This window comes from Vigna radiata, chromosome 6 (genome assembly GCF_000741045.1).
Source record: "Vigna radiata var. radiata cultivar VC1973A chromosome 6, Vradiata_ver6, whole genome shotgun sequence".
Taxonomy (NCBI): domain Eukaryota; kingdom Viridiplantae; phylum Streptophyta; class Magnoliopsida; order Fabales; family Fabaceae; genus Vigna; species Vigna radiata.
The window spans coordinates 30,451,845-30,473,084 of NC_028356.1; the positions used below are offsets into that span (position 1 = coordinate 30,451,845).

General features: G+C 35.4%; 1 protein-coding gene across 2 annotated transcripts; it reads right to left on the reverse strand.

Annotated features, from left to right (window-relative positions):
- Positions 1-1,002: 1,002 nt before the first annotated feature.
- On the reverse strand, positions 1,003-20,996 carry LOC106764843 (transcriptional corepressor LEUNIG). Of its 2 annotated transcripts, none has more exons than XM_014649257.2 (18): positions 20,721-20,996; positions 20,190-20,287; positions 19,978-20,087; positions 14,901-15,293; positions 14,730-14,809; positions 14,319-14,397; positions 14,162-14,237; positions 13,894-13,943; positions 12,526-12,840; positions 12,191-12,394; positions 10,211-10,453; positions 9,990-10,134; positions 5,605-5,714; positions 5,255-5,404; positions 4,226-4,381; positions 4,020-4,136; positions 3,474-3,680; positions 1,003-1,445 (listed from the first exon to the last, which is right to left on the reverse strand). In XM_014649257.2, exons 1-18 carry the CDS (start codon positions 20,750-20,752, stop codon positions 1,302-1,304), a joined length of 2,709 nt encoding a protein of 902 aa, XP_014504743.1. In that variant the 5' UTR covers positions 20,753-20,996; the 3' UTR covers positions 1,003-1,301. The 2 variants fall into 2 exon arrangements, with proteins under 2 accessions (XP_014504743.1, XP_014504744.1); XM_014649258.2 differs by having other exon boundaries at positions 1,302-1,445; positions 9,990-10,107; positions 20,721-20,752.
- Positions 20,997-21,240: the final 244 nt, after the last annotated feature.

A 21,240-nucleotide genomic window follows, 5' to 3' on the forward strand; every position in this document is an offset into this window, starting at 1 on the left:
TCAGTGAAGTGATCAAAATGTTCTCACAAGTGTTTTATATTAACTATATGCATTGCTTGATTGCAGTCATTTCCTCAATCACTTGTGAAACAAAATTCATTTCTCACCTAATTAACTACATACACATCAAGGTTCAAACTCCATGCCAACAAATCTCTTCTCTTCTCAAAACATGCAAGGAGATTGTCACAAAACAGAGTACAGACTATAATATTCAAGACTTATGACTTCTGACAACCCTTCTCATACTACTTACCCCAACACATTTTTATATCTAAAAAGAATGTTTTTAAGAATTTTCGATTAATATGAAAGAAAAACATTGATATCTACATAAGAGTACAATTAAAATTGCTAACTTCTTGTCAATGATACATTCAACAACATTAATGGTGACCAACACATGACTATTGACATCTAAATTGGCACAAAGATGCAGAACATATTACCTCTTTGCATTTCTGAATGCTCCCTTTTCAATAATTGTATTTTGCTTTTGGTTCGTATCCAAAAATCTTAAATATTGATTCCTGTGAAACTTCTTTTCAATCTGTCATTTTGTTTTAAACCAAGTAGATTATTTACTTTGGTTCAATCCTTCTAATACTATGATTATTCAGATTGTGCATATAAAAATATTCAATAAGAACTAAAAAGTAAATAATCTATACAATGACAAACAAAATATTTAGAGGGACTATAAACACCAAAACCAAGGCAAATTCAAAGAGCAAAAGTCAAGAAAAAACATTATGAAAAACAAAATGTCCTTTCAGGTACCAAAAACATTCTAGTCTAATAATAAGAGAAATGCTTGCAATCCTCTATAAAAAAACATGTTATTTATTATTAGATTTTTTTAACGAAAAATTAGAACTTTAATTACTTACACTCAATTTATACATTTTAAAAATTTTAACCGATAAGTATATTAAAATAAAATATCCAAAGTGAGGTGCTGCTAGCAGTCATAATTATAAAAGTAAATCTGGATGTACAAGATTAGAAATCTCCAAGTAAAACAATTATGAAACAGAGTACAACAGGGGTGACAATATTACAAAAGTCAATATCTATTATTACATAATCAGATTATATTAAACGGCAAAAGGGGAAGGGTGACTGATCAAGCTACATCATAAAAGAAGGGCACATAAACTAATGATCAAGCTACATAAGGGAACATAAACTAAAAATATGTTGAGGGGTGGTTGATCAAACTACAAAAAGGGGGACAAACTACAAACATCATTCATTATCAACACTGATAAAACAACCTGTATTGATGAGACGCAACCAAGTCACTTCCATAGCTTCACAAACTTGTCATGACTGGCTGAAGCAACCAAACCATTTACAGTAGAAACTGCCAATGCGGCAATAAGACCTTCATGAGCGGATAGAGTCATTGTCTTGTTCTCAGTCATGTTCCAGAGCTCCAATGACTGCACATCATGGTATCAATTGTAAGCAGTTAAAATTACAATTCTTGCTTTGGATTGGATTTAATACTATTTGTCAAGGACATGAAACATGGTACAATATAATCATGTCAGCTCCAACATCTTTCTAAATCACCATGAAGTCAGTTGAATACAAAGTTATATGAGCTTGAGATCTTCTCAAAAACGCCCCATATTTTCAGTAAAGAACAAGTCCGCATCAACTAACTCAAACAAAATTGAGATATTAATAACTGAATCACATTTACAAGAAAAATAAGAAATGGATATATTTGAAAGCATAGTAGTTGTATTGGGATTCAAATAATGAATCGGAATACCCATTTTCCAAATCATTGTTAGATATATTATGTTTATTTTATATTTATCTTTTATCTTTAGTTAGTTTGTTATTACTTCTTATTTATATTTTGAGCTTAATTTATATTTCTTCTATTATAAATAGAGGATCCTATATGTATATTCAATACATGGGAGATTGATCTCATACATAATTTTCACTATATTCAACAAGGTATCTAGAACCTATGGTTCTTTTGAGGAAAAACTTTTTGTTGCCTCTGCCTCTACACCCACCGTTGTCGACGGCAACGCCATCGTCTACTGTAGCTGCTATCGAAGTTCTAGTTTCGACCGACGATCACATGGTTTTGATGGTCTCGTCCACACGACCACCATGCCACTGACGACACCTTCATCGGAGCTTGTACACGCTCTCAACACCTTTTGAAGTTATGGATTTTCTCCCTTTTCAGTCATGCGTGGTGGCATGTCTAGTAGCAATTTAGAGTGTCGAGGTCACTCGTTTTCTTCTTTCAGGTTCATCATGTGTTGTCGCATGTCCCATCTCCTCTCAGGCAGCTATTCAAAGCATCAAGGTTGCTCTTTTTCCTTTTTCAGGTGCCTTGATTGGAGAATCTTGGATTTTTATGGTTTTTCTCTCTTGTTCATCCATGCCTTCTTCTGTTAGTGTCTCTTTTGACCTCCTTTTTTGTCACCATTGCATTTGACCTGTCCATATACGCTTTTTCTCCCATGGAAAAGATGGCTTTTGTTAGTTTATCTATAGTCGTGGTGGCTCTTCAACAATGACACCTTTATCCACTAAATGTCAACAATGCATTCTTCAAGGGCGATTTGCAAGAAGAGATTTACATGGAATAACCTTCCAGATTTGTTACTCAGGAGGAGTCTTCTGGGTTAGTATTTTATCTTCTATATCGTTTTGCAAATCATTAACAATTTGGTGTCACTCGAGTACAGAAGCAGATATTTTCACTAAGTCTTTATAGATTATATTAGTAACAAGCTTGGTACATACAATTTGTATGCACCAGCTTGTGGGGGAGTGTTAGCTATATTATCTTTATTTCATATTTATCTTTAATTTTTAGTTAGTTTGTTATTATTTCTTATTTGTATTTTAGACTTAACCCATATTTCTTCTCTATGTATATATTCAACACAAGGGAGATTAATCTCATGCATAATTTTCATTATATTCAACACACGGGAATCTCCAGCTGTTTTCAAAACAGCTTTTATCCTTAAAAAAAACCTTTTTTACGCCAAAAATTGATCTGATTAATACATTATCTGATTTGGTTTAATTAGAATCATTTAGCAAACAAATGTTATGGTTTTAGAATTCATTATAAAAAGAATAGGATTTGAAATTATTCATAAATCAGGTTTGGAAAGTCTAAACCATTAATTGAATTTATTTTATCCATTATCCTTTTCAAAGGTGGTAATGTGGGTAAACTAATGAAGATGAAATCATCACTTCAAATAATTACATTTAAAACCTGATCAAATGAGAATCAAATCAAACCAAATTTGAGAGGATATCTAAATACACAACTTAAATCCAAAAGGATTTAAAAATCAATTCTACTTCATAAGATTTCAAACATATAATTCCACTCATTAATTAGATTATGTCCCAAAAATTTGTGATTCCAACCATACTCATTAAAAGAAAACAATAAGAGAAGGATGTAGTCTTGCCTCGTAACAACCAACTACCAAAAGCGAAGAATATGTTGGATGGAAAACACACGAGTGAAATTTATTGCCATTGCAGCTAAGCTCGTGAACACACTCCCCTTCACTCCCTGATCCAAGAGTCCAAACCCTTACAGAGTCCTCACTGACAGATGCCAGGAACTCCCCAGAAGGATCCCAACACACTGAATGTATTGATTTTGTATGTCCCTACAATCATTAAAATCAAAGATACATGAGTAAAGTTTGAATAAGACAAGGCTTACAAGAATTATAAATTACTTAAGTCAACAAAACAACAACGAATATCTAAGCTCCAAAGTTGTTTTTGAAATATATACCCGGTCACACGTATTTGATTCTTAAAGAAAAAACAAGCAACGTTTCTTTTCCATGACCTCACCTCTAGAAAAAACAATTAAGCAGCCAGATAGCATGAGGAGCATTAGACTATGTACAGACACGCTAAAGAATAAGAGCATGTCTAACTGGAAGGATTTATCCTAACTCTGGCAATATGTAAAAAAAAAAAAAAAAAATCAAACCAACCTTTAATGAATATCGACATACTTGCGTTTCCACATCAAGTATTGAAACAACATTCTCAGCAGCTGCAGCTAGGTACCTCCCTAGACGAGGTTGAAATCTCATCTGAGCAGTGCCACCCTAACCAGAACAAAGACTTGTCAGTTTAGCAAACTGAAATGAAAACACAATGCATTACCAATTAAACAAATCATATCCTAAGATTCTACCTTTGAGACTCTAGCACAATTTCCATTCTTAATACTCCAATATCGGATCTCACCATCGACATCACAAGAGCAGATAAGATCATCTTTATTAGGGTGAAAATCTAGTGACATAACAGATGCAGAATGACCAGTAAAACTTCGCAGCGTATATCCAGGCTGCATTGGAAATTAAATATCAGCTAAAGCAGAACACAAAAACAGGGAAACACAAGCACTTAATCCATCAAAATCCAGATAATCTGAAATCATTAACAAAATCCCAGCTACAAATAGGCCTGGCATTCAAATCTACCCACAATAACTAGAAAAACTTTCCAGATCACTTAACTGTAAATAGACGAAAGCAGTCAGATTTGCACACAGATCATTAGGATGTTAGAATTCATAATGCAATTCAAGCTACATCTGCTAACATTAAATATCACCAAAAACTGAAATCCCCACGCTTATGAAGCACTAAGCTTGAACCTTAAAAATCAAGTTTTATCATTAAAGAAGTTCAATGATTTCACTTTGTAACTTCCTAAGCATCTATAAAGAACATCAAAGCATTGTGTCCCCGTGACAGTGATAATTACAATGTTTTCACGATAACTTGTAGCCAATTGAGGTTCCTAGATCCAGAGCCATGAATAACATTTTCGTTGCAACATCCTTGTACATTATACTACAGAGAACCATGTTTAAGAAATCATATTCCAGGAACTCAGCTTCAATACACTACGTTTCAAACCCATAGCTCACTATGGACAGGAGTAATTTGATGCATGCTGTCATCCTTTATAGTGTAGTTACTTATATTTATAACAAGAAACAGGCAAAAAATTGTTATACTGTAATTATTTCAATAAGTACATATTTTCAGGAGTAGATAAGCAAACACATTTTTTAAGCACCTGTGTGTCATGCTTTGGAATCAGAGAAAATCTTGTGTATGAGATGCATAGCCAAGTTATTACAAAATATAGATATTAAATCTATAGGGAAAAAAGCAGTATTATTAGAGTAAAATAAGCATTATGTACTAACATTATCAACATCCCACACCCTGACAGTTCTGTCATATGAAGATGTTGCAAGGCGAGGCATGCTTGGACTGAAACGAACATCAGTGATTAAAGAAGCATGCTCTTCAAGAGTAGCCTTTTGCTGTAGAGTATCTGTGAACCATAAAACAGCCTGCATTATGAAAAAAAAAAAAAAAACAGAGAAAATGTCACATTCTATATATGAATAGATTAAATAATAGAGGCATTTATAATTTTGTTCTTAAATTTCAAAGCAGATTAAATGCTATGTTCACCGCAAATTTGAGCAAAATTGGTTGAAAAGGGAAAGCAATAAATAAAACTATTTCCCAGAACAATGTATTAACTAACCTTTTTGTCATGTCCACCACTAGCAAGCAATTTCCCATCAGACGAGAAATGGCAACAGACAACTTTGTTAGTGCTTGCACGTACAGAATTTACCTCAGAAAATGTAAAACCTGAAAATAAAGTGAACCATTGGCCTCAGTTTCTGCAGGTATAACTATTTATAAGTCAATTAAAGAGCAACAATCCACCTTCAAAAACAAAGTATATAGCTTCAATACAATAAATCCATAGAGTAATCAAGGAGCCCTTTGGCATCAATGAATTTGGCCTAATGAGTATTATAGGGTGTTACTGTCCAAAACATTTTGTTCAACTAACCATAATGAGCTAGTTTCCATTAAGATATGGTCCAGCCTTTCATTTAAAGTTAGGACTACAGCACTCAATATTATTGATGACATGCAAAATGCTTAATCCTAGGTGTGCCGATGGTCCTTGGACCACTTTATATTGATTGGCTTCATGCAATCTAAGCTGCATGCGGGTTGGTAGGACCCCAGAGCTATATAACCAGTTGCAAAGTAGTTATATAATGGCTTTTGTATGGAACCGAGGAGGAAATATAGTATTTACATAAAAATTATAAAACAACTATTTTGCATGCCCTAACAAAGTTGGTGCCACTGACAGACTGACACAAGGCCATCACAGCTGCAGCAGCATAAGTGCTACCATAGTTGGAGCCACCCTTTTGGATTCCATGCTTTTTGTTTTTATCTCCAAGTCTTGGTTGACCAGACCAAAGTGGTGTCTCTTGTTGCAGCTCTGATGGACTTGTGTCAGTCAGTCTGGCACCAATTTTGTTAGTTCCTCTTATACCATGCATTACCGATAGTAGTTGCTATCAAAACGAGTAAGCACATAAGAATGACTTCACAAATAGAAGCTTTGGAGTCAGGGTTGACTAAAGTCTCTAAAACCAGGACCCATTGCTTCAGGAAAGGACTAATTTGTGTGTTGCCATGATCCGACACTGAAGGAAAACTCCAGGCAGTTGGGTTCCTCAATTACTAGTGTCGTTGAGATCACCAAGTCCCTTTAAACTTACTTTGCATGCAATGATGCGAGATGGATTCTTCGGCAACAAGAACCAAAGTTGTCATATGCAGGAATGCTGACACCAAATGGAGGCTCTTCATCCACTGTAACCATTTTGGATGAGCTTAAAATTTCGCCGAAACAAGTAAAATTGTCTGCGTTCAATGGAGAAGATCCAGCTTATGGATTGATATGGGAATCACCACTCCGACTGAAGTTGCATCAGAACTGAGGATGGAAGTTCTCACCTTCAAGCTACAAATTCATTTCTGTTTCATGTTGATTGAGCAAATACTCACTCGTTCTACACCTTGAAAAGCCTTTAGTGGGTGGCACAGAATGCAGCAAATGAATACTATAACCTCATTGATCAACTTGGTTGCAAGTGGGTCCAAAGCTCAATTAGTGGTGTCTATAAAATCAAATGGATCATGAGATGCGGACAAACAAGGCCAACACAAATTTCAAATTCTTGCTATCAAGGTGGGAAGGGAGAAATAAGGGGTTGTCTTTCAAGTGTGGGAAGCATTACAGTCCCACTCAACAAAGCCTATACAAGCATTTGAACCTCCTCAATTAGGAAGGTGATGAATACCAGGAAGAATCATTAGTGTCCATAGAAGCTAAAGAGGACAAATATAAGGTAATGGTCAGTTAGGTTTTGAATTATGGGGTGATTGATCAACAAGAAACAATCCATCCAGGCACCATTAATTTTGAAAGATTGTTGAAGGGTTATGCTACAGTATTGTTGGTGGATAGCAAAGCTAGACACATTTTTATAGTGGCTTCTTTGGGATTGAAGGTGGTTGACACAAAATCTTATGAAGAGCATTTGGGAAATGGAACTTGGTGCATGGCAAGGGAAGCTCTCTCATCAATTAAAGTAAAGGTGGGAATATAATATATATATATATATATATATATGCATATGCATTTGTTGGACTTAGAAGGGTGGACATTACTTTGGGTGTTGAGTGGCTGGAGCTCTTGGGGAAAACTACCACATATTCGAGAAGGAAGACAGTGAGTTTTTGAGAATGGATGATGGTTACGGTTAGGGGCTGGAAAACATATGAAAGGAGAAGGTATAAGAGGGATCGAACGGTTGGTAGCGGACCGAACGGTTGGTAGCGGCAAGGAAGCTTCCTAGGTGGCACAGCGGGAAACTAATTGGAGTAATAAGAGGGATATCTTGGGAGGAGATTCAGATGGGATTAATTAGAGTAATCACGACCAAATCCTAGGATATTATTTATAAGTAAATTTAATATATTCGTACCAGATACTAATAGGAAATAGGATTATTTTATATTATTACGTATATCTTGGGAGGGAATTAATTAGTATAAATAAGAAGGGAGCCTAGGGGTAAAGGCATGCTTTTGAATTGTGAGTTTTGTTAGAGAAGTTATGCTCTCAGGTGATTGACGGAAGTTATGCTCCCAGTTATTGGTTATTTTCTTTGATACAGTATTTCCATTCAATAAAAGAGGTTTATTCATCTATTTTCCCATTGTTAATTCTTTGTGAGAGTGTGTGAGGAAGGCGCTCTAGATACGTTCCATTCTCGGTACGTAACAGTTACACTTAAGGGGTATCAAGTCTAAGATAGAAATCAAAATCCACCCTTAAAAAAAATTATGCAAGATTTGGCTCTGTAGAAAATGAGGACGACTTGATAGATCAGCAAGATAGTCCTCCTTGCTAGAATAAGGAGTTTGAGAAAATCCTTAATCAACACCAATTAGTCTTTCAGAATCAAAAAGGGCTGCCACCTCATAGGAAGTCATCACCTTGAAGCCAAACAGTAACTTGTGAGTGTTGGATCATGGAAGAGTTGCAGGCTGAGGGCGCAATCAAGCACAGCACCGTCCTTTTTCAAGTCCAGTGATAAAAGTTAAGAAGGAAAATATTGAACACAAGTACCCCATGCCAGCCATAAATGAGTTGTCCGATTAGTTGAATGGGTCATCTTTTTTCCTCTAAGGTTGATTTGAAATATGGGTCCCATCAAACAAAGGCAAAGGAAGAGAAAATACACAACTGCATTATCTGTATCTTGTGATGCCTTTTGGACTCATGAATGCAACTTAAACCTTTCAATCCACCATGAATTCTATTTTCAGGCCATTATTGAGGAAGTAAATGTTGGTATTATTTGATGATATCAAGATGCATAGCCTTACTTGGACAGTACCAAAGGTGGAAATGGACCATCAAAGGTTCAAGTTGTCTTAGGTTAGCAAATCCCTCCAGATGTCAAGGGAGGGAGGGTTCCTAGGGCTCACTGGGTACTAGAGGAAGTTCATCAAAGTCTAATGGAAATCATCTCATCACTTAACAAGTCTAACAACAAAAGATAGATTTCACTTTGGGGGGTGGATGGCTGGGGAGAGGGGGTTCAACATTCCTTTGATCATCTCAAGGCTCAAGGGTTGTTTGTCTTCTTTCCCAGTTTTGGCTTTGTTGGATTTTCACCAAGGAGTTTGTGGCTGACTGATGCTTCTGGTTATGGGATAGGTGCAATCCTCATGCAGAACCAAAGACCCATACCAAGGATCTTTCACCAGAAACCTTGTCTAAACCTATGTATGAAAAAGAAATTAGAACTGGCTGTTCAAAATAATGAAACTACCACATGGGAACAAGTTTCTAGGTGCTTACAGATTATAGGATCTACCAGAGAATTATCACTATTGAGAAAGAAAGGTGGGTGTGTGGGTAGGGAGGTGGTACAGAGAAGCTTCATCCGTTTGAGGCTTTAGATCTTCTGTGGGAAATGGCTCTGTTTCTAAAGATACAATAAAACCCAAAAAGAATGCAAAGTCCCAAAAACTACCCTCACTAACAATTATATAGTGAGAACACTTACAGGATTTCCTCCAAGTTTCACGTGTCAAAGCCCAAACAATTTCCTCTAACTGTCACAATAGCAAACAGTTGTGACTTTAAAACACAACATAATGAAGTTGTTGTCATGCTAACCACTCTGCTATGATAGGCCCACCCAACCTTATGATGAAATTTAACTTATTTACCACAACAAAGGACAACAAGGATCAAACTCTAGACCACGTGACCAATGAGGCTTTGACACCATGCCACAAACCAACAATCACAAAAGCTAAAAGCTTGAGTTATTGGATGAAAGCATATGAACAAATTAACATATAAGATACTTCACAAAGTCTACCACTAATAAACAAGAACCTATGGAGAGAAAAAAAAAATTACTGTTTTGCATTCTAGTGAGGGAAAATTTATTAACTACATGCACTAAATAACCTCCTTCACAATGGGAATGGTAGAATATTTTATTGTCAATAAAAACAATGGTACTGCACCTTTGCTTACATCCATACAACGACCAACAGTATCCCTCGGGTCAGTATCATCATGGGATAAAAAAGACTCAACATTATCGTCAAGAGATCCATCCTCCACAAAACGATCCACATCAGCCTGCAATTCAAGATCCTTATCATCCCACTGCCAAAATGGAATGACGATGAGCCTACATGCAAGGAACTTATTATTCCTTCCATCGATTGAATGAGCCACTTACCAACTGGTTTGAAGGTGATGTAAGAGTTCCAGCACCATCGGCAGCAAACATCATTAATGGCTTCGAAGAACTGCCACTATGAGGTAAAGCAGGCATTGACATCACATCACCGGGTGTATGAGTCGAGGGAGTCGAGGGGGCTGAACTTGGAGATGGGCCAGCTGTATTAGCTGTTCCAGAACTATTGGCAGGACCAGAAGATGCAGGCTGCTTCCTCTTTCTCCCAGTCTGGCTTTTGGAAACCTTAAAACGCATTTAGAAGAAACCGTGTTAGGAATCAAATTAATGAAAGATTATAAACACACCAGATTAATGTCTACCAAATCCAGGGGCATAAATTTATGCTCAAATGATTAGATAGAAATAATCATAAATTAAAAATCATGTAACAAGTCACTAGTCATTTCTTTCATGTAGGGTTAAAAGTTCAATGAAACGACCAACTGGTGGAAGTTGCATCTTACAATTGTCAACAAATGGATTATTGCATATCTGATCTGAAATATTCACAAAAACCCTTTTCTTACTACTCAAGTTTAGAAAAATTGAGGTTAAAGAAGTCAATGTAATACTTGAGTCCAACTAATTCAGGAATTGACAAGTAAACAAATACACCATCCCTGATGGATTTCAAAACAGCTTCCAAATCCCAATGCAGTAAAATTATAAAAATCATGACAAAATCCACAGTATTCAAAATTAAGAGAAAAGGAAAACACAATAACAATATCAATAAATGACTGGCTCTTTCAATATATTCAACACAAGAGACATTCCATGCATCAGAAAATCACTATTTACTATATGCTAATTGCCAAGAATCACCCATACACGTGATAATTCCCTTAAACATTAAAGAAACTAAAAAGCTACTAACTATTAACCATAACTTTAGGAAAAATAATAGCTTTGAGAAACAAGTATTGACACTATAGTCTGTATGCAATTATTCAAATATCAAACACTATATATCAAATATATATTTTACAAAACTAAAATGGACATAATTCTTTTCGGCATAAATTATTTTTATTTAATCTTAAAATGGCTTGAACATGGCAAAGTGAAACTACAAATTTAATAAAGCCTTCATTTAAAATGTGAATAAATAAAAGGTTATCAAAACATGAGCAAGAATGAGTTGGCAAAAATTTAACAAAATTGCATAAACAGTAAATTTTATGAAAGTTATTATGATATAAAACTGTTTTTTACAATATTTTGCAATTACAACCTATATTATACAAAGTGTCTTGTTACAGTGCGTATAAACGTCGATTAAAAACACATGCCGTAGAAAAGAAAAATCAAAAATGCACCCCTGTAACTGTTGATTTTGGAACGAGTCTCTAAATACTCTCTGGGTATGATAAATTTTATCTTGCATTTCAAAAAATACTTCTAAAATCTCTTTATTAAATATTTTAACAGCATTTTCAGTCTAAATAAGATAACGCCAACGTTTAATAGGAGTGGTTTGATAACTAAATACAAACTCGGTTATATACATTAAATTTAAATTTAGATGTTTACAGAAGTTCAAAGGATCTAAAGAAATAAATAGTTAAGAATTATTTACAGAAATTCACCTGTCACTCAATGTCCACAGTCAATAGTAATGTATTATATTACAAGTCAAAATTTTATATTATAAAGATTGTTTATATGTCAATTTATATATATATATATATATATATATATATATATATATATATATATATATATATATATATATATATATATATATATATAAATATATGTGAATCAGGTATCAAATAGTGATAGACTAATATAAAATTTTGTATGCATGATCTTTGTGAAAAGAACTTTCAATCTAACAATGGTTTTGACAAAATAGTATCTAATTGAAAGTTATTGAATAGAGTAATAACTGATTGGTGTATTGTACTAATGATTTGATAAGAGAGGAATTGAAAATTTATACATAGCCTTTAATGGCAAAACAATAAAAGGACTGACCTGATCATTTCCTCTAAAGGAGTTTGACATGCTACCATCCACATTGACACTACCACCACCTGCCCCTATTTTATCCTGCTGATGCATGTTATGATTTGAAGACTGAGATTGCTGATTTGATAGAGTATGTTGTTGCAGTTGCTGCTGCTGTTGTTGTGGATTGGCATTCTGCTGTTGTTGATGGTGTAAGTGTGCCAGTTTCAACTACACAAACATTCATAAGATGTAACTTGGGACACTTCCGGCAACTCCAAGCAATCATAAATACGACATTTAAAAAAGCTATGCATTAACCATTAAGAATATGGAAAGACAAATTTGAAGAGAACAAACACCTTCATTAGCATGTCTGTATCACTACGCTGGAAAGCAGGGCCACCTGCTTGAAGAGGTGATCCAACATTTGATACCACGTCACCAACAGGGTTCGAAAGACCATCCTTAGCTACACCCATATTCCTGTTATTCAGCAGCATTCTGAGCCTTCTATTATCATCACTGCCAGATGGTGATGCCAAATTTTGTTGTGCCAGAATTAGTTGGTGCTGATGTTGTGGTGTCAACATTGGAAGTTGATGAAATGGTTGAGGAGACTGTATGAAAGGTTGTTTCTGTTGTTGAAGCATACCAGAACGTAGTTGCTCCAAACCCTAACAAGGAATAGAAAAAGGATAAACAGAGCATCTTAATAACTCAATTTTTAGTTTAATCATTAACACTCCATTAGGTTAGAAAGAGAATTGAGGTGAAAGTACTAGGCCAGAATAATGAAGGAATAGTAATTCAAGTGATATTGGGTAGAATTTTGCATTGTGCAGATTGGTACAATTAGTAGGGAAAAATATAAGGTGATTTCAGTTCATCTGTTTGGCTATGCGGAAAAAGATTGAAAACAAATGATAAATACTTTGAAAATATTATTTTGTATAAAGGATGAATTTTAATTTTAAATCAAATATAATTTTAATTCAAATCTCACAAAAAATGCATTATAGTTACATGTCTATTTATTTTATATTTAATTAGTTTCTAATAAATGTGTACCAAAGGTAAAACAACTATTTAAATCTAATTACTTCAAAAAAAAAATCATGCTCTAATTTATTTTCGTTAAATTAAATTATATTAAAATAAATTTTTTCCGATACAAAAGTATGGCTAACTAACACTTGTATTCTTTAGTTCGTGCCTTTCAAAAATTATTCTTTAAGATGCGTAATAATAGTGTCCTAGATTAAAAAAATGGTGGGGCTCATGGACTTTTTATCACTTCTCCTTTCATATTTCCTAGTAAACAAGCAATGGAAATATTTAAACATTCATCCAAATTATCTCCTTTCTAAATCTCTCCATCCAAATCACACTAAACAAACAAAGACAAAATGTCAAAGACATAAAGTTCACAGGGTGATTGCTCAAGACTTCAGATAAAAAAGGCCGCAGCTATTTCTATCCACCAAGGGAGGCTGTGTAGGTTTAACAAGGAAGGCTAATTCTGCCACATGATAATGGCTCTCAAGCAGTATGGATGGGATATGGATGGGATATGGTTAGGATAAAAAGATGATAGGTCCAATTCCCATGTATAACATCAAAAACAAACTCTCAAGTTTAAAAAAAGTTTAGGAAGACAAGATTTTATCCACTGACAGTAACATCTAATTCAAAATATACATTAAAACAAAAAAGATTAGATTACTCACCGTTAGTGGCCACCCTTTTAGAGTTAAATTGTTGCTACCTTGATTTGAACCTGACACGAAAAATCTCCTGTTAACTCAATCTCGGTGTGAAAGTAATGATATCCCAAAAATATCAGTTTTAACATTAAATCCCAAAATATTGTCGCAACAGACTGGAAAATAAATTGTAATGAAACAGCTAGATCAAAAATAAACCCCCAATAAATGCGTGCAGATCAGATTCCAAATTAATAAAACAACAAATTACATTAAAGACGTGATGAAATACCAGGCATTGCTATCAATGATCCTTCAGGACCTGCAGCTCTGGGAGTTAAAACGGGATTGATCTCACTCTTTATATCCTGATTAGCAAAGTCAGGGTTAAACAGGTGATAAGAAATATTGTAAGATGTAATGAATTTAATTTAAGAACACTAGCATACCGGAGTAGACCCTGGTAATTGCTGACTACGAGCTTGAACTTGTGGAGACATTGCACCAGCAGCACCATGCAAAACTTGGCTGAAATAAAGATATTTAGTACTAATAAAGTCACATGCGTAGCTATAAGGATAAAAGAATACCAAAAGCTAATATAATTACTGGAATGCCAAATAGATATTCAAAACCCAGAAAGAAAATAAAGAGGCAATTAACTTTGCCTAGCATACAAGATCCCTTTTTTGTCTCATGTTGATGAATTAAGCTTCAGCTCATGTAATTTCAGTTCAAACTTAAATTAGCTCAGCTACAGCAAGACTAAACAAGCAAAACTACCTTCTTTACCAAGCATATAGCTTACAAACTTAAAGACTAAAACAAGATATAATAAAAGCTTAGTTCTAAAAAGTTACCCTGAAGGCTGGCCAGTAGCTGCAGATGACTTCAATATTGAGGCATGATTTGGGTCCAAGAGTTGGTCTCCAAATCTTTGCTGTACAAAATACCAAAAATATAGTTATGATTGTATATGCCATTAAAAAAAGTAGCTCATCTTTATAATAGGCAACGGAACATCTCCTAACCTTCATTGCTGCATCTTCCAAAGAGTCCCTTTGAAGGGGAAGTTTTAACCTTTCCTCGTACATCTTTGTTGCCAGTGCATTTGCAGTGCTAGGGTTTCCAACTAACCCATTGGTACCACCATTTAAGAGATGGGTCCTATCCCTACCCTGTTGCTGCTGCTGAGGTGGTGGTTGTTGATGTTGTGGCTGTTGTTGTTGTTGTTGCTGCTGTGGTTGTTGTTGCTGTTGTTGTTGTTGTTGCTGCTGCTGCTGAGCCCTCTGTAACAGGATGTGTTGCATCTGAATGTGTTGTTGTTGCTGCTGTTGTTGTTGTTGATGTTGTGACTGCTGAGGTTGTGATTGTTGTTGTTGTTGCTGTTGTTGTTGTTGCTCTCTAGCCTTCATAAATTGTGTCTGGAAAGAGAGTTTTACAGACCATAAACATGAAGTGGTAATTCACAATTTTTCTTTGTTAATCATGGGAACAATTTTACCCAGGATGCATAAATATAATATGATCGGAAAAACAGATATACTGATAGGTTTCTGGGTAATGAAACCTATCCTACTCAAACACCAAACCCAAACAACAAGAAAACAGATAGAAAAGAATAGAGTTTCTGTATTATTAGAGAACAATGTACAAGTAATGTGGTCTGTATGGGAGCCTTATCCCCCTCTTCTGGTCAAAGTCCAGACTTTACAAAAGAATACCCTCCCTGAACAGAGACACAACAGTTCTATTTTATATCTCCTTAAACCCGCCACTTTCTAACTAATACTACCGTTCGGCTTCTAATTGACTTCCCCCCTGCTTTTCTTCTCCTCTCGTACACTTTCCAACCCCTATCATATACCCTGCTAACAGCTATCAGTCAAAGAAAGCAGCACAACCCAACCACAAAATCTCTATAGTGTGATAGTAGAGTAGTTGGGAGAATGGCCTTACTATAGTGACAAGTTAAAAGAGTGAGTTATTTTAAAGAAAAAAATACACAAATGATCAAGACTCAATGAAAATATAAAACAAAGCACAGAAGCTCTTCAACTCGGACAAAAAACATCCCAAAGGATGTGGAACAGAGAGACCACAGAACTATATTCCAAAGTTGCGGCATGTGTGTTGTGTGTTGACCAGAAACTCAACTGACGTGCCATGGGTTCACAGAATCACAGCTGGGAGCCATGGGTCAGATGATAGGTGTCAAAGAAAGTTGAGGCCAGCGTCATCAATTAAACCTCTGAAAGGGGTAAGGGTTGGGAAAGTAGGGTCAAATGAAACAAGGGGAGCAGAAATCCCAAGATAGCTTAAACAGCACCAAACATCAAAGTTCAAGGGCAGAAAGGATTTTTGTCTGAATCAACAAAAGTCACAACAGCTGCAATAGCAACCATGATTCAAGTCATTCCAGACACAACAACAAACTGCAAGCAACAGCTGTGACATTTTGAAACACTATTATAGCATTCAATAGACCTAAGGTCATGTTTAGGATTGAAATTTATTCTTGAATATGACAAAATAATAACATTCGTGTGTACTATAAAAATTTCTGCAATTTACAAAAACAAGCAAATAGACCTGCATGGATCAGTATTCCTGCTTAGAACCACAACTAACATGCAAAGGCCTCTACAAAGATAAAAGCAACATGTATCACAATCATGGTAGTTGAATCGCGATACAAGTTATGTATCAGAAGAAAAACAGAGGTGGCATACAAGAAAGGAGAAGAAACCAAAACCCCACGAGGATAACCATGGCTGGATTATGTGGTGCATCGATGAACGAACCTGGATGACTTCTGTTGATGGTACTTAAGTGGTGCAAAGAGGGTGATGGAGAAGCAGCCCATGCCTCCACCATTCCAAAACGAAAACAAGAAATTAGGGATTTTCGATTTTAGGATTGAAGAGAGAAAACTTATAATACCAACCACGCCTTCCTCGTCATTCTTCTTCCCCGTTCTCGAAATGAAAAGGAGATCTTAGTAATCTTAGTTTGTTGGAAGTCGCGAAAGCTTGTGGGATTAATGGGGTGTTGTAGAAGATTATGGAATGAGGAAGAATGATGAGGAAGGCGTGGTGTGTGAGCACCTTCAGTGCGTGGTCCATTTAATATTCCATAGAGTGAATCGGAGTGTTTGAAGAATGCAGTGAGTGGAGCGGAATATGGGAATAGTAAGGACGTGTTTGAAGTTTGTACAGCTCTCTTAAGCTCCAGAAATGAAAAGGAGAAGGATCTTAGTTTGTTGGAAGTCGTCGAAGCTTGTGGGATTAATTTTCCTCGACCAAGGTGGTGGCCGGAAGGGGAAGACTTTGACCCATGAGAATAGACTCAGAAAACTGTGAAAACTCTATTTTTGTTCCTTTTGCTTTATCTGCTTTTAATTGGCAAGTTCTTTTTTGTGCAGATTGCAATTGGAATTTGATAGTATATTAGATGTTTGTACATCATAGTTTGATAGGATTATGTTTTGATGGGATTATGTTCTATTGTAGCATGGTGAAAGGTAGAATGATTTCAAGTTCTCTCATGTAGTGTTGGTCAAAGAGTTATATATATTTTATAAAAAAAAAATGTTAAGAAGTGGACTTTAAGCCTAACTCAACCCCACAAAATCGGTTTGTAAGGTGAGATTTGCACCCACTTGTATACTATAAATTGGTCTTATCTCTAGTCCGTGTTAGGGCTTTCGGAAGGCAGTCTGGGTGTCGATTCTTCTTCAAGGGTTTGTGTGGCAGTGCAATCGCCGAATGTTGAAGAGGGTGGGGGGATTTGCAAGGAAAAAATGGCTTCTGAAGAAGAAAATTTAGAAACCATAGTTGAGAAGATTGGTTCATTTGAATCCGAGAAAGTAGCGTGCACTATGGAGGGGAGCAAGTCAAGAGATGGTGTTGTGGAAGATTCTGGAATGGGGAAGAAGAACGATGAGGAAGGCATGGTGCATGAGTTACCACCCTCAGTGTGTGGTCCATTAATATTACATCGAGTGAATCGGAGTGTTCGAAGAATGCAGCAAGTGGAGTGGAATATGGGAATAGTGAGGACGTGTTTGAAGTTTGTAGAGCTCTCTTACGCTCTAGAAATGATAAGGAGAAAGATCTTAATAATCTTAGTTTGTTGGAAGTCACCGAAGCTTGTGGGATTAATGTTCCTCGACCAAGGTGGTGGTCGGAAGGGGAAGACTTTGACCCATGAGAATAGTCTCAGAAAACTATGAAAACTCTACTTTTGTTTTTTTTTGCTTTATCTGCTTTTTATTGGGAAGTTCTTTTTTTTTGTGCAGATTGCAATTGCAATTTGATAGTATATTAGTTGTTTCTACATGATAGTTTGATAGGATTATGTTCTATTCTAGCATGGTCAAAGAGTTATATATATTTTATTAAAAAAATGTTAAGAAGTGGATTTTAAAACTAACTCAACCCCACAGAACCGGCTTGTAAGGTAAGGCTTGCATCCACTTATATACTATAAATTGGCTTTATCTCTAGTCGATGTAGGACTTCCAACACACATCACACCGAGGTATATACATCTGGGACGAGACATTAATGGGTAGTCTGATAGCGACCTGATAGTGAGTGGAACAATATGTCCAACAACACAACTCTTATTAGGATAGACTCTAACTCATGGCTTTAATACCATGTTGAGATTGAAACTATAAAATATATTTCTAGAAGGCTTCAGAGATCCCTCTCACTATCATTCTATACATAATGGAAATACACGAGTACATGGAACAGTAAAGGACTGCACTACACTCCTAGGTGCAGAACTAGGTACAACTAATAAATGATATAGCATACTACACCCTGCCTAGACTTAATGATTTATACATAGATATAATTAATAATTATTCTAACAGTGATTTTAATTTGGATTCACAATATGACAATTATATATGTATTAACTTTTAAGAATTTTATACATTTTTCAATATGTACATGTCACTTATAGAATCTTCATATTTTAAAACTGAACATCTTGTTGTATAGGAATACATATCATATCCGATACACATATCCATGCCTCACAGCTTCCAAGTAATATTAGGTTCCTTTTGTATTCACCCATTTTTATAAAGCAAGAGTCCATCAGAAAACTCACTCAGAAGCAGTAGCACATGTAAAGCAAGGGATGGGACCAGCTATAAGGGAGTAGTATCGAAGAAAATTTAGGGTTTTTATCAAACCAGGTTGCGTGACTTGAACCGGTTCGGATGAAACCCGAATGCAATTTCACCACAATTCAGGGTGCGGTTCAAACAAGAATTGCAATTCGTGCAATTTTGAGATTGATTCGGGAGAAAAACAAGTATTTTGACGATTTGCATCATGGAGGAGAAGAATCATAATGTACAATTCGTATTGTGTATAACATGATAATTACTACCATGATCACAATACCAATTAAAAAAAAATCCTGAGATGAGAAGGAAACATAATCGAACCTCACAATTGAGAAATATAATTAACCAAGTGAGGAACTTGAATTTATAACAGGTCATGATCCCTATTAGACATTTATGCCTAGAGACTCGTTAACAAGTTTACTAATCAACTTCTCAAATTTCTTTTCCTAGATTTACAAAAATATGGCATAGTAGTATTGACATAAATTTACTGGACAACAAAATAAAAGAAATCTTTGGCATATAATTTATGGTTTTATTTCAGAAAACACCAAAAATCATTAATAAGTAGTTACCGGTGGACAAATAATCACAGGTTCAAACAAGATATTTTCCAAAATCATACAGTCACCTAGTCAGCATCCTGGAATTAAAAAATAAAGATCTAACTATGGTCTTATTTAATTAAAGAAGAATCTAAAGATCCCAAATTTCCCCAGCAGCTAAACAGAGCCATACACTAGTAAGATGCACAGTTTGAAGCTATAATTAATTGAATGTATACACTTCCTTATTAAATAGATGAATAAATACCGCAAAAGAAAATCAACTGGGAGTTCATCTTAATACCAGTTTTTATTCCCTAAACTTACTAGCACAACCAAACTACTCCGGTTTACTGTGCAAAAAGAAATGTGCTAGGTATAAACTAACCCGTACAAAGTTAATCAACCAACCTCGATATAAGATGCAGCAACCTCAGAGTGCTTCTCATTGGTCCTGGCAATAAATATGTCCCAGAAAACAGACCACCACTCGAACAGAAATCCTCCGGGTGCATCAATAGCTGCAACCCCACAATCCCATTAACAAAAGCAATCAAACCAATAAAATAGAAAAAATAGGAACATTAAATCCAACTAGACTACTTCATTTCAAGGTAACTCACCAACAGGGTCCGACGACACTTTCCCTTCAGCTTGAAAAGCCTCAGCTGAGGCCTTCAAATCCCTCTTCACTAGGTAATCATGGATATAAACATCTAACCTGAAAATCTCACAGAGCAAGCAAGCAAAGTTTGAACTATGAGAACCAAAGTTTGGATCTTTACACCATGCGTATCATACAAAGCAGTAGACCAAAAGACCCATGTCAAAGTTAAAACAACAACACATCCAAATGCAGGAACCAAGAGGGTACAGTTTCATCCAATCTAAAGTTACCCCTTACGCTTGCAGAGGAAAAAAAACCCTAACATGCCCATCAAAACATCCTCTCACATTCACAGTAACATAACCAAACCAAAGCAAATAGACCAACCCAAATCAACCCCAAAAGAGACAAAAGCAACTAAGAGACCCAGAACCCAAATCAATAAAAAGGATATTTTTTTTAGAATGAATAAAATCCCATTTTTCAAAACTCACAAACCCGCAATAGAAAGTTGAAAGAAAAACATGAATAGAATAATAACACTCACATCTTATCAGCTTCCCAGTTAGTCTGAGACATGCTGACAGAGCAAATATTGATGGGTAATGAAGGAATGAATGAGTTCTGTGAAGGTTTGTGAAACTGCACAGTAACAATTGCAAAAGAGACGAGCTTTTGATGCAGCAGAGAGACAGAGTTACACAGAAGGAATGAGAAAAAAGAACTGAAAAAAGGGAAACTGAGAAAGGGAAAAGAGAGGCACAGCGCACAAAGGAGAGGATTTAGGAGAAAAAATCAAAAGGGTTAGAACTAGAACAAGCTTCAAAGTCTTCTGTAGGCATAATTATAATAATAGTAATAATAATATGATAATACATCATTTAATTTATAATTAAATAAGCTTTTACTGTATTCAAAATCATCTGAAATTGATAATTCCATCAAAATTTCATTATTTTTATCCTCATATTTTATAAATATTTTAACATGTTAGTAAGAGTTATTGTACTATGTTTTAATTGGTAGTGTTCACATTTTTTTTATTTTGTAATATACTAGTATGTGAG

Excerpts from the sequence above, each read along its gene's own strand:
- LOC106764843 (XM_014649257.2), bottom strand. The coding sequence starts at position 20,752 with ATGTCTCAGACTAACTGGGAAGCTGATAAGAT. Across the intron at positions 20,288-20,720 it reads AACTGGGAAGCTGATAAGAT|GTTAGATGTTTATATCCATG; the intron begins GTGAGTGTTATT and ends TGAGATTTTCAG. Across the intron at positions 1,446-3,473 it reads TGGTAGTTGGTTGTTACGAG|TCATTGGAGCTCTGGAACAT; the intron begins GCAAGACTACAT and ends CATGATGTGCAG.